Here is an 11,022-nt window from a genome sequence, read left to right on the forward strand (position 1 = left end):
TAAATGGCTAGTGTACTGGTGTACTTTTTATATTATCACATTTATGTTTATGACCCAAAATCACATTTAATGTCTCTGTCTATGTCACTGGGCTTAAGGATACACAACATCAGTGGGTTACAACCAAGATCTGAAAAAACAAAACAAAACAGCCTATATACCAAAAGAAAATCGTAGAAAAGAAGTCCATATGGGTCACATTTTATATTATATTGGAAATGACTAAGATCCAGGCAGAATCGAAACATTGTCTTCAATAAACTTGTGCGATATGGAGTAAGTGTGCAGGCATTACCTTTTTCCCTCATGAAAGTTGTTTTTTGATAGACTTGCTCATAAGGGATTTGTGTATAACTATCCTCTCTTCACATTTTATAGGTCAAACATTTTTTTGCATTGTTGCTGTGCATACATGCGAGTCTCATGTATCCAACAACCCTACTAATGAAAAAAAAATGGAAAAAAAAGCAAAACCTCTTGCCTTTTTGTAGCTCTCTGTTTTCTCTGCTCTTTTGATAACAGCAATATGTTAATATTCAATGTGTGTTTGGGTTTTTTTGGTGCTTAAAAAGCGCATATTTCTTCGGTCCCAAAGTGCGATTAGAGTCATGCTAATGTTTTTTGTCATGAACAATCATATGTGACAGTATTAGGCTGAAGATTTTAGAAAGAGAAATTAAAAACATGTTTTAAAGGTAAATAGGTAAAAAATAAAGACTAGAAAGAGCTAGCGAGCATGCCTATAAATATAAAACATATACATATACTGTGTGTGTGCATATATATATATATTAATATAATCTATATAATAAACGGGCGCAGTTAAAGTTTGTGTCCATTTGTATATATATATATGGACATCAAGGGAAAAACAATGGAGCTGCCAATAGCTGTCAAGGCTGGCGATGACAGTAGTACCAGGCGTCATTAATAAATTTAAAAAAAAAAGAATATTAGAGAAGGCAGTAAATCAAGGTTGATGGTAATGTGTTTTCATAGCATTTGTGCAAGTGTCACACTCATGCTGCGCTGTATGACAATAATAATGAGATCATGTTGGAGAAAAGGAAGTTGTGCAACATCAGCAACTGCTCTTTCGGGCTCAGTGTTGAATTATAACCACAATGGTGAAAAAACGCGCACACACACACACACACACACACACACACGCACACACATATGCACACACACACATATTTAACAATGACAAATTCTAATGCAGCCTGTGGAGCGTGTAGTGCAGACGTAAACGAGAGCAGTTAAAGTTTGTGTTCATTTGTGATGGTGTTGTGTTCAGCTATCTCACAGCTGGGGAGACGCTGCACTGTGGTCTGGTAGTACAGCAGATAAAACTTGTACTGCAAACAGCAGCAGGATGACAGAACTGCGGCAGGCACTTCATCTTGTTGATATTGGATAAAAAGGTGCTTATGGTGTTTTGATACTAAAGATAAAATAAATAAATAAAAATCATCAAAAGTTCTTAAATTTACAGCTGACCAAAGCTGTTACAAAAATGCCAAAAATAATATCCACTTCAATAAGTGAGAAAAAAACTGAGTCTAAAAAATACCAAATAATGTGTATAGGTCAATATTCTAAGATAATGACTGAAAAAACCCCAGATATGCTGATGTATACAGTGATTAACAGCACAAGATTTCTTCTCCCCTCCTTTCAGTACAATAATGTTTTAATTGGTCATGTCCCAAATAGACTGCAGTGTATGGTGAGAATGAAAAATGTTTCATAAAAATAGCTAATTCCATTTAAAACGACACTAGGCACCTTCAGAAGATAATTTTTGACCTGTGCTCTCCTAGTTGTGCTGTAAAGGTCATGTATCAACAGGGGGATTGTGTTGTGATCAGTATTGGGGAGTAACTAGTTACATATAAATTACAGAATAAATGTAATTGTAAACAGCTAAAAGAAAACACAGTATGTTATTAAACTGACTGACTGACTACTTATCAAAATGTTGGTGATTATAAAGGAGTAACATTCCAATACATCATTTTCGCTGAAGATTTTATATTTTGAATAAGACATTCATTCAGTTGTTTTGTATCTTTTCTCCACGCAGGAATGTCTTCTTTTGGCAGGGCCTCTTTCTGGACCTTTTTTTCAGCTTTATTGCTCATTTTCACTGAAATGCTCAATGCAAGAACCAAGGACACATCTGCTGTAGAGTTAATGTCACCACAATCACTTACAAAAGAAAAGTAATCAAATGTAATGAATGACATTACTCTGATAAAGTAATTAAAATAGTTAGATTACTTATTAAATTTTTAACTGGGTAACTAATAATCTTTAGCCTATTACTTATCAAAAGTAACTTTCCCAACACTGGTGTGAAGACGATTTGTGTTAAAAAAGTATTTTTTTTGGTAAATCCATCATTTAGTGTGTAAGAGCATTTACTGCAAACAAAACAAACAAAATGGTTTCTTAGAAAAATAATGTTGCAACACAAGCAGATAAGCATATGCAGACATAAGTCTTTAATATAAAAAAATGAAGACTTGTTATTATTACTGTAGGCATTATGAACCAGTTGCTTATAAGCTCCCCGTTTGAACAGCTTAGACGCTTAAAATTCAGTATGTACAAGTTTGTATCTTAAAATGCAAAGCACAGTTGGTAGATTGATTTGACACGGTTTATCAGTGATTGTGAGCCATGCAAATACTGCTACATCTTTTGTAAACAAAAAAAAAAATACAAAAATAATCTCCTGTTTTACAATACTCAAATCTTCTAACTGATGGGGTCAGAGACGATCACAAGGTTCTGACACTGAGACTTTTTCCTCATCTGCCGCTCAATCATGAGATCAAACTCTTGTCTTTCCCTGAAATTAAAGAGAGATGAGAAAAACAGTCACCAACCACATTTGGTATTTAGTGTAAAAAAGTGTAATGTTTTTACTCATCAAACTCTTACCTGTGACTTATACATCGTCCCTTTAGGTACTTCTCTTCTGCCTTTTTTACCGAGACATTGTCCACTCCAGCTATGGCATAGATGATGGCCTGCACAGGAGGATAAATGTCTTACAACACCTGCACATCATAAACTGTGAACTACATATTAGAGAACTTACCATATGCTATGATTGAAAGACTAATAAAAAAACAAACCCTGACGAAATCTTACGCTAACCTCAGGAAGAAGCACATCCAGGACGAAGGGGACTCGCTCTATGGATTTCATCTCAGCCAGGCAGGGGGTGGTGGCTATAGCCGTTGCATAGAGCTCATTCAGGTACCAGTAGACCTGGTCCAGCTGCTGGTCATCTTCCAGGTATATGTTCACCACCCGCCTCGGGCGCGCACTCAGAAAGGAGCAAAGCCATCGTGACTGCTGCTGGCCACGGATTACAGCCTGTAAAGAGAGTGATACCAGAAGCGTGGTTCTTGCAGGCTCTATTGTAGAGTTATATACAATATCTATTAAAAGGATGAGCCATATTTCCTTTTTTTATTTCTCTCTGCTGCTGCAGAGCTTCTACCCTCAATCAATCGATCATTTTTTGTCACATGGGATTATACGAGGGGGAGTTGAGACAGCTTTGCCGCCAGCTCAATTGCAAGCAGAGACTTTTTTCTAACTTGTTCAAATTTGGTACACATATTTCTGTATGGTTCTTCCTCAGATTAATGTGAAAACATTTGTTTACAGGACTTATAGCCCCGCAGCAAAGTTCAACATGGCCACTGCTCTTGAGGTTCATCAGAAGCAAAGAGCTGTCATAGAACTTCTTGTTGCAGACTGAGCCCTTATAAACTTCCACAAAAGCCTGGGAAATGTGTACAAGGATGAAGACAGCTGTCAAAAATTGGCTTTGTAAACCCCCAGCCGAGTTTTATGATGCTGGGATCCAAGTCCAAGGGCTAACTGGATGTGTTCAAGGAGCTAAGTGCACGAGTCAACCATGGCAGTCTTGTGGTCCCCCGGCCGACTGGTTACGAAGCCAATTTTGAAGGCTGTCCTAATCCTTGCCCCCTCTTTCCTTCTCTTGTCCTCTGCTGTCAGATCAGAATATGGAAAAAGAGTCACCTGGCTAGATGGTGCTGCCCAGGATTTAGCCAAATATCAGTGAATCAAAGGAAATCACAGTTCCCTACACAACAACCATACACAACAGTTCCTTTTCCTTTTGGAAACTAATTTCGCATGAGGATGGTCCAGTTTGTTTTTCCAGCACCTCTACAACGGCTAGCAGGATGCTGGTTTGACCTGTGCCCACTCTACTTTTCCTCAATGTTTACATTTGAAAACTTCGACCTGGTAAGCTAGCTAAAAGTTGGCAGGAGAGTGTTTCCTCATCCTGGTAAGACTTGACTTGCAGCCACATGCCACCACCGCAACAAAAGAACCATCAACACAAGACGTACCAGCAGAAATTAAGCACAAACTTAGTGGAGCTGGAGGAGAGATGCCTGGAAATGTTCTTGTTCTTCTTACATCTAGTAGGCCCTCCCCTTACAGACATATTATTATCACGCTTTTTTAAATGCACAGCTGATGGGGCTGACAGATAACATTTCACTGAAATTGTATTCACAGGATTCCACGTGACAAATAAATTGATTGTTTCATGACACTAAAATCTCACAGTGGATCTTTCATTTGCACTTTAACAGAGACTCAAATGTCCAATACAAAACAAAATAACAGACATGTAGAAACTTCAGACAAAATTATTTCTTTCATTAATATTCTCAATTAATGAAAAAGCTGAACTGGCCCTATAATGTTGCAGTAATTAATTAGTCTAAGTGCTGTTTAAAGTGAGCAGGCAAATCCCATGTCCAGTGTCAGGTACATGGAAAACATCTGTTTGGACATGGAGGAATTTTATTCCAACGAATAACCGTCCAATCATTGCTGATAGTTAAACATGCAGAAATTGCTTATTTTGTCAAATTACATGGCACCGACGGAGGGATGCACCTGCACATATGTCTTTACATATAAACACATATACATATAATCTACTGATATTGACAAAGTGTTTGCAAGAACTACAACAGCATTACAGCAACACAAAAACTCCAGTTAAAACATACCAGAAGGCGTCCTTCCACCATGCGCTGCTTCACTATGAAATGTACGAGCTTCTCATTAGCACGGTTGTGGGCGGCATGACTCCGGTCTGGCAGCAGCCTTTTTGAACTCCTGCTGACCTCCTCGTGCTGATCATTAAAGCTGTCCTCCTTATAATCATCACATGGCGCCTCCATCATCAAATCACTGGCGATGGTTAGTCTTTCCGAGGCTGCCTGCGGGTACTTCCTCCTCACTGGGTAGCCTGGAGGAGTTACAGAGAGTGAAGAGCATCGTCAAGACCAAGTACGGCTGCAGGTTTTCACTCTGCAGTGGCCTGATATTCAGAGGTGCCATGTTAATGAATGTCACACAACGAAACTTACTCATGTCATGAGCAAAGTACTCAAGAAAGGAGCCAGAAAATGAGCCACATGCTGCAAAGACAAAAAAAAAAAAAAATGAGAAGGCCTACTGTAGATTTAATTTTTGCATCACTGGCTTTTATCTGTTTCTGTCTGCATTAAATGGACATTACTTACCAATGCGTATTCTGTAGTCTGTTATGAGCTCCAAGGACCACTCAATAGCAGCATCATATTGTTCTTTGGCTTTACGCTGTGACAACATCAGTATGAGAGATAAAGATACTCTGCCACACTTTTTTAATGTAGTGTTTATTTATAAGCAATTCTTACCACCAGCTCATTAGCTTCTTCACAGTCAAAAGGCTTCAGGGTTTTCAGGGCCACAGTAAACCTTCAAGAACACAAGCATACAACTCAAAACCAAACGCTTGATCATTTGATAGTATTTAAGCATTTGAATCATTATTTTTTTTTGTTTCAACATCTCGATTTTTGCAGCCAAGTTTAATGACATCAGACTGTACAGTCGTTTACATTAAAAGGGACAGAGGCATTTTACCAACAAAGCAGTGACAAATTTGACTTCCTACCCTTTCTTTTTGTGAATCATTGGGCCATCAATGAGCATGATGCTGGCTTTTTTCTGTTTACGATTCACACTTTTTACCTGCAGAAAAAAACACCACAGATTTTAAGGTTTTCAGTGTTTACTTACCTACTTGACCTTTAAATATCACCACTACAGGTCATATTTGAGTTCACCAATATTTCAAGGCCGTAATGGACTTTAATTTAATTTCCCCAGCAAACATCATCTACCTCTCATATGAAGGTGACGCTACAGTTTAACTGCATAGCTATAACAAGCACAGTGTTTATTTGTGCTAAAATTACATGTTAACTAATCCATTTGGTTGCATGACAGAAAACTGATAAACAATTTCCATAATAACTGTTAATGACACTGACTGAGCAAAAGTGCAGAAGATTTACAAGTTCAAGCTTCTCACATGTGAGGAATTGCTTTTCTGGTTATGAGACAAATGTGTTGTTCCTTCTAAAAAATGTAAAAATGTGCTTACAGGAAATTAACCATCCTCACAGGCTTTTGAACTTACCAATCCAGGCCAGAAGGGATAGTTTCTGAATTTATACCAGACAAAGACCCCCTCTGTGATGGACAGGGGCTCTGAAAGACAAAAACAATCCAGTTGAAGTGTGTACTATGTGCACACAACCCAGTTCGTATCTAATCTTTGTCTGTAAGCATTCAGTTACTGCAATCTCTCACTTTTGTCCAACTCCACCAAGAAGCTTGGTAGCTCCTCTTCCTCTTCCTCATCACTTTCCTCATCTTCTGGGAAGGACAAAGATGGCAGCTGTTCCTCAGGGATGCTCAGCTCTATCGATAGATCTGAAGACAGCAAAGACTCGTCTTTTGGGTGGGTGGGGGGGGGGGGCATGGGGGGGGGCAGCAATAACACAGAATTAGAGCAGATAAACATGCTCACCTGACTTTTTAAAAAAAGCTACAAGCTGAAGTAGCTACCCTTGCAAATACAACTCCACACAGAGAACAACACGATTAAAAAACTGATTCTACAAAAACTGCATCTATGCAGAAAATACACAATGTCTCAAATTTCTTAAAAGCATTATGGTGACTCTGCATGACATGTAGAAGACCTTGCTCTGCTTACCTTGCTCTGCTGTGTCAGGCTTCTCCAGTTCGAATCTTGGTCTCGAGCGTTCTGATGACTGAGTCGTGCTTTCCCTCTGTAAATTTCGCGTCTCCAATTTCCGCGTCCTGCCTCGCCGGCACTTGGCTGGAGATCCATTGGTTTTACTGCAGGCCTGTGTTTGCTCCTTCCTCGCCCTTTTTCTAACTGGTCTGGGCTGGGAAGCGTGAGCCCTCCTTCGTCTGCTCTGAGACTTTGATTTGCAGCGTGGTGAATCTCCCTCTGATGTCTACAACAGAACAGATGTCAAAAAGGAGTTGAAGAATGTCACTGCTATTTCCTGTGTAATGAGAAAAATCTGTGGGCTAAAAATGCAGAAACACGATCAGTGAAAATATGATCCAACACCTTTAACTTTGTGATGAGTTTAGTGTGTTCTGGCTCCACTTGTTCTGCTCCAGGAGGAGACTTTGAGTTGTTGGACAGGATGTCAGTGGAGGAGCTGCGGACTGGTGTGGAGGTGAGGAGGGCTTCTTGTGTCTGTCTCCTTCGTCCCCTGCCTCGTTTTGGAGTGCTTGGTGAGGAACTTCCCGTGGACTGGCAGACGTCGGTGACAACACTGCCTGGTACAGGATTTGATTCCTCTGTGGCTTGAAATGAGACAGTGTCCGAGGTGGTTTTCTTTGTTAGTGTCTTTTGAGGTTCCCTTTTTCTGCGTTTTCGTGTTCCACCTGAAATATAATTTCAAGATTACGCTGACTCTTAAAGAAGTATTTAAGTGATATAAAGAGGGTCCTCACATAAAACTAGACTGTCTATGCAGTAAAGATGCAAATACTTTTTAAATTGGTGCTACATGACCTGAGAAAACAGAGAGAATGGGCTGTGGCATTTGCTTTTAAGACGTTAAAAAAAAAAAAAAAAAACAACCTACAACTACCAGAATGCACTGTGCTGTTCCAGTAATGTGCTCTTGTTTGTGTGACGTAATGGCACCTGGCTGTTAAAAACAGTCTCATATTACAGCTAAACAGCTAAAACATGTTTTTGAAACATTTGAGGTAAGACGTATAGGCAACTCCGTAACAGAAGCTTGATCTTTGATCAGTGCTGCTACGTTTGACCGTTTGATCTCAGATTTTTCAGCTTCTTTTTTTCATTGTGTAGGAAATAGTAAGTGGGGCATTAAAACATGTTTCTAAAAACATTTTAGGCAAGAAATAGGCAACACACTAACATTATCTTGATTTATATTCAATCAGCACTGTTTACTTTTACCATTTGATTGGATTTTGGAGTCTGAGAGAAAAAGAAATAGAAAGAGAGAGAAAGGGAGCAAGACAGACCAGCCTGTCTCATCCTGTGTCCACGATGGTGGTGGGGGGGGGGGTGATTTATAATGGGTTACCTTTCATTGTTGTATGATTTAGTGTGACCCTTCCCTTACATTGGATCCGGTGTCTACTGAATTGCGAAGGTGTGACATTTACCAGGGCTGATTTCCTTCACCTGGTGGGCGCCAGGGCTGACAGCTGAGCGACAGATGAGGAAGAGAGAGAGAAAAGGATGAGGGAAAATTGTTTACACAACCCTTATTTTTTAATTCAACTTTTAAAAAAAGTCAGACATTATAGAAACCACATGTTGTCAAAGTGACAAGTGACAGACTAAAACCCCACAAAACAAAGCAAAAGCATTTTAAAAGCATGCAGTAGACAAATTACTGTTGTACATGTATGCATCTGCACATTGCTTACACGTTAAATACTGCATATCATCGTGTACTTAAACTTATACCAAAGTAATTTTCTGGTAAGATATTATTGTTATTGTTGTTGTTGTTGTTATGATTATGATACATGTACTTATACAAGTATTATCTTTTAGGGCTCTTCATCCATCTCTGACAGCAGGTTATGATGTATGGTAGATACATTTTTATTGTTTAACCGACCTGCAACATTTGGACACTCTGAGTAGGACATACTTCCGCTTCAAATTTAGGCCATGTTAGGCCAAAGGTACCATCTTCACTCTGCTTAAAGTTACATATGCCAGGGAATTAGCGAAAACAGAAAAGCATGTCGCTACAAAACGGGATCAAAACACTTTGCAACTGACCGCTGCAGACGAGCTAACGTTAGTGCACAGAGTCAGTACCGTTAAGGTACGTTGTTAGGGAGTTTAAAAAAGAAAAAATAACGTGCCCAAAAACTACAACTCTGCCTTTCGCTAACATGTGCAAACACCGTGCAAAAACAACAAATAATCAAGTCTGGATGTTTCACCAATACACGAGTTGACACGTTAAGAGACCAGACAAAGGAGACTGGTTGCTAGCGCAATCAAGCTGGAACTTCTATGAAACGTTTATGCAGTTTAGCTAACATGCTAAATTTGTAAACAAACGCACCGACAAAAATCCCGAGCAATTCCAACGCCGACTGTTGTCTATTACTGACGCATGTTATACGAAAAAAAAAACGGCTCGTATTAAGTTATGTTGCAGTTGAAACTATTAATCGCCATAGGCTATAGCTTCGGGAAGCTATCTTTATGAATTATATCAAACAGTTAATGCATTATCTGCTGCATGCACTTCTTCAAACTCAGCTGAAACCGCATAGTGATTGACACATTTTCGTCAGGGCAAAACGAAATGAGCCACTCACCTTATGTATTATCAAATTCTGCTGTTTGTTTCACTAGATGGCTACCAGCATCAGTAAAAACTTGCACACATACGCTGCTTCTCGCGGACTGAACAGATGCTCCAAAACTTCGAAACTGATCAAATATTTAATATAGTTAAAGCAACATGTCGCACACACCCTGCGAAACAGCACCACGGATCTATTATAAACAGCACATACAACAAACTACCAGCTTTTATTTGGTGGTGATCGCGGATCGTAAAGCAACTTTAATGATACGTAGCGCCACCTAAAGCAGCGGAGGACGATGATGCAAAACAATCTCAATACTATGATAGGGGCAAAAAAGCTAGAAAAATTCTGTTCAATTTTCCATGGATCCATTTTTTAAATTCCATATCTTTTATAATATTTTTTTCTGGTTATGTTTTCTAATATTATTATCTTTTTGTCAAGTCAGTTTATGTTTTTTTTTCCCTTTCCTTTCTTTTCTTTTATTGAAACCCAATTGTTCCTTCCCCCTTTTTTGGGGAATGATATGACAGTATATGTTGGTCCTCCAGCAACTTAAGCAGTCATTTCACAAACACTCAATTCAGGAGCCACAGCCCTCGAAGGCAACATGCTGATTTCTGCTGATATCACAATTTTTTTTCAATTTTAATTGGCAATTGAACGTGTAGTTGAAGTATTGCTCTTATTTTGAAAAATGAATAAATATGACGTGATTTGGAAAGCATAGCATTTTAGTCTCCATCTTCTAGTGGGCCATCATAAGAGTTTGAATAATATGATATTAATTAACCTAAAAGAGACTTGATGATCACTATAATTAGGTGAGGAAAAAAAATGGATATATCGACATTGGCCATATTAGTTGCTATATATCGGCATTACAGATATTGGCTATATATATATATATACATATATATGTATATATATATATATATATATTATATAATGCGCCGCTAGACTAAACCATTTTGCATATATAGGGGGAGGGCAGCACTATTTTTTAAATATTTTTATTAATTTTTTTGTTTATATAGTGACACTCAGACACTTTTAATTGAGTTATAGCACTGATTACTTAGAAATCAAAAACTGCAAAGAAAACCACTATGACACTTTTACTTCTTCTTCTTCTTCTTCTTTTACTGCCTCCTTTGGCTTCTATACGCTACAATGCACTGGCCTAAGTTTTACATTATTATAGTAGCCTACAAGTTTTCACATCAATTGTCTAAAAAAGATCTCTTTCTATTA

The 11,022-nt window shown here is 38.5% G+C and overlaps 1 protein-coding gene across 1 annotated transcript; it reads right to left on the bottom strand.

The window, feature by feature from the left end:
• Positions 1-2,484: 2,484 nt before the first annotated feature.
• si:dkey-127k13.1 (PWWP domain-containing DNA repair factor 3A) lies at positions 2,485-9,950 on the bottom strand. The gene is made up of 14 exons (XM_042486729.1): positions 9,775-9,950; positions 8,511-8,634; positions 7,511-7,833; positions 7,124-7,391; positions 6,715-6,858; positions 6,542-6,612; positions 6,014-6,090; positions 5,754-5,814; positions 5,598-5,673; positions 5,442-5,492; positions 5,079-5,320; positions 3,169-3,390; positions 2,950-3,038; positions 2,485-2,857 (listed from the first exon to the last, which is right to left on the bottom strand). The coding sequence occupies exons 2-14, from the start codon at positions 8,515-8,517 to the stop codon at positions 2,764-2,766; spliced, it is 1,725 nt and encodes a 574-aa protein (XP_042342663.1). The 5' UTR covers positions 8,518-8,634; positions 9,775-9,950; the 3' UTR covers positions 2,485-2,763.
• Positions 9,951-11,022: the final 1,072 nt, after the last annotated feature.

This window comes from Plectropomus leopardus, chromosome 1, assembly GCF_008729295.1.
Source record: "Plectropomus leopardus isolate mb chromosome 1, YSFRI_Pleo_2.0, whole genome shotgun sequence".
NCBI classification, from domain to species: domain Eukaryota; kingdom Metazoa; phylum Chordata; class Actinopteri; order Perciformes; family Serranidae; genus Plectropomus; species Plectropomus leopardus.

Bases quoted from the DNA above. Each gene is read 5' to 3' on its own strand.
- si:dkey-127k13.1 (XM_042486729.1), bottom strand. The intron at 5,321-5,441 runs GTAAGTTTCGTT...TAACTCCTCCAG, and splicing joins GTACTTTGCTCATGACATGA to GCTACCCAGTGAGGAGGAAG. The intron at 3,391-5,078 runs GTATGTTTTAAC...CTCTCTTTACAG, and splicing joins TGGTGGAAGGACGCCTTCTG to GCTGTAATCCGTGGCCAGCA.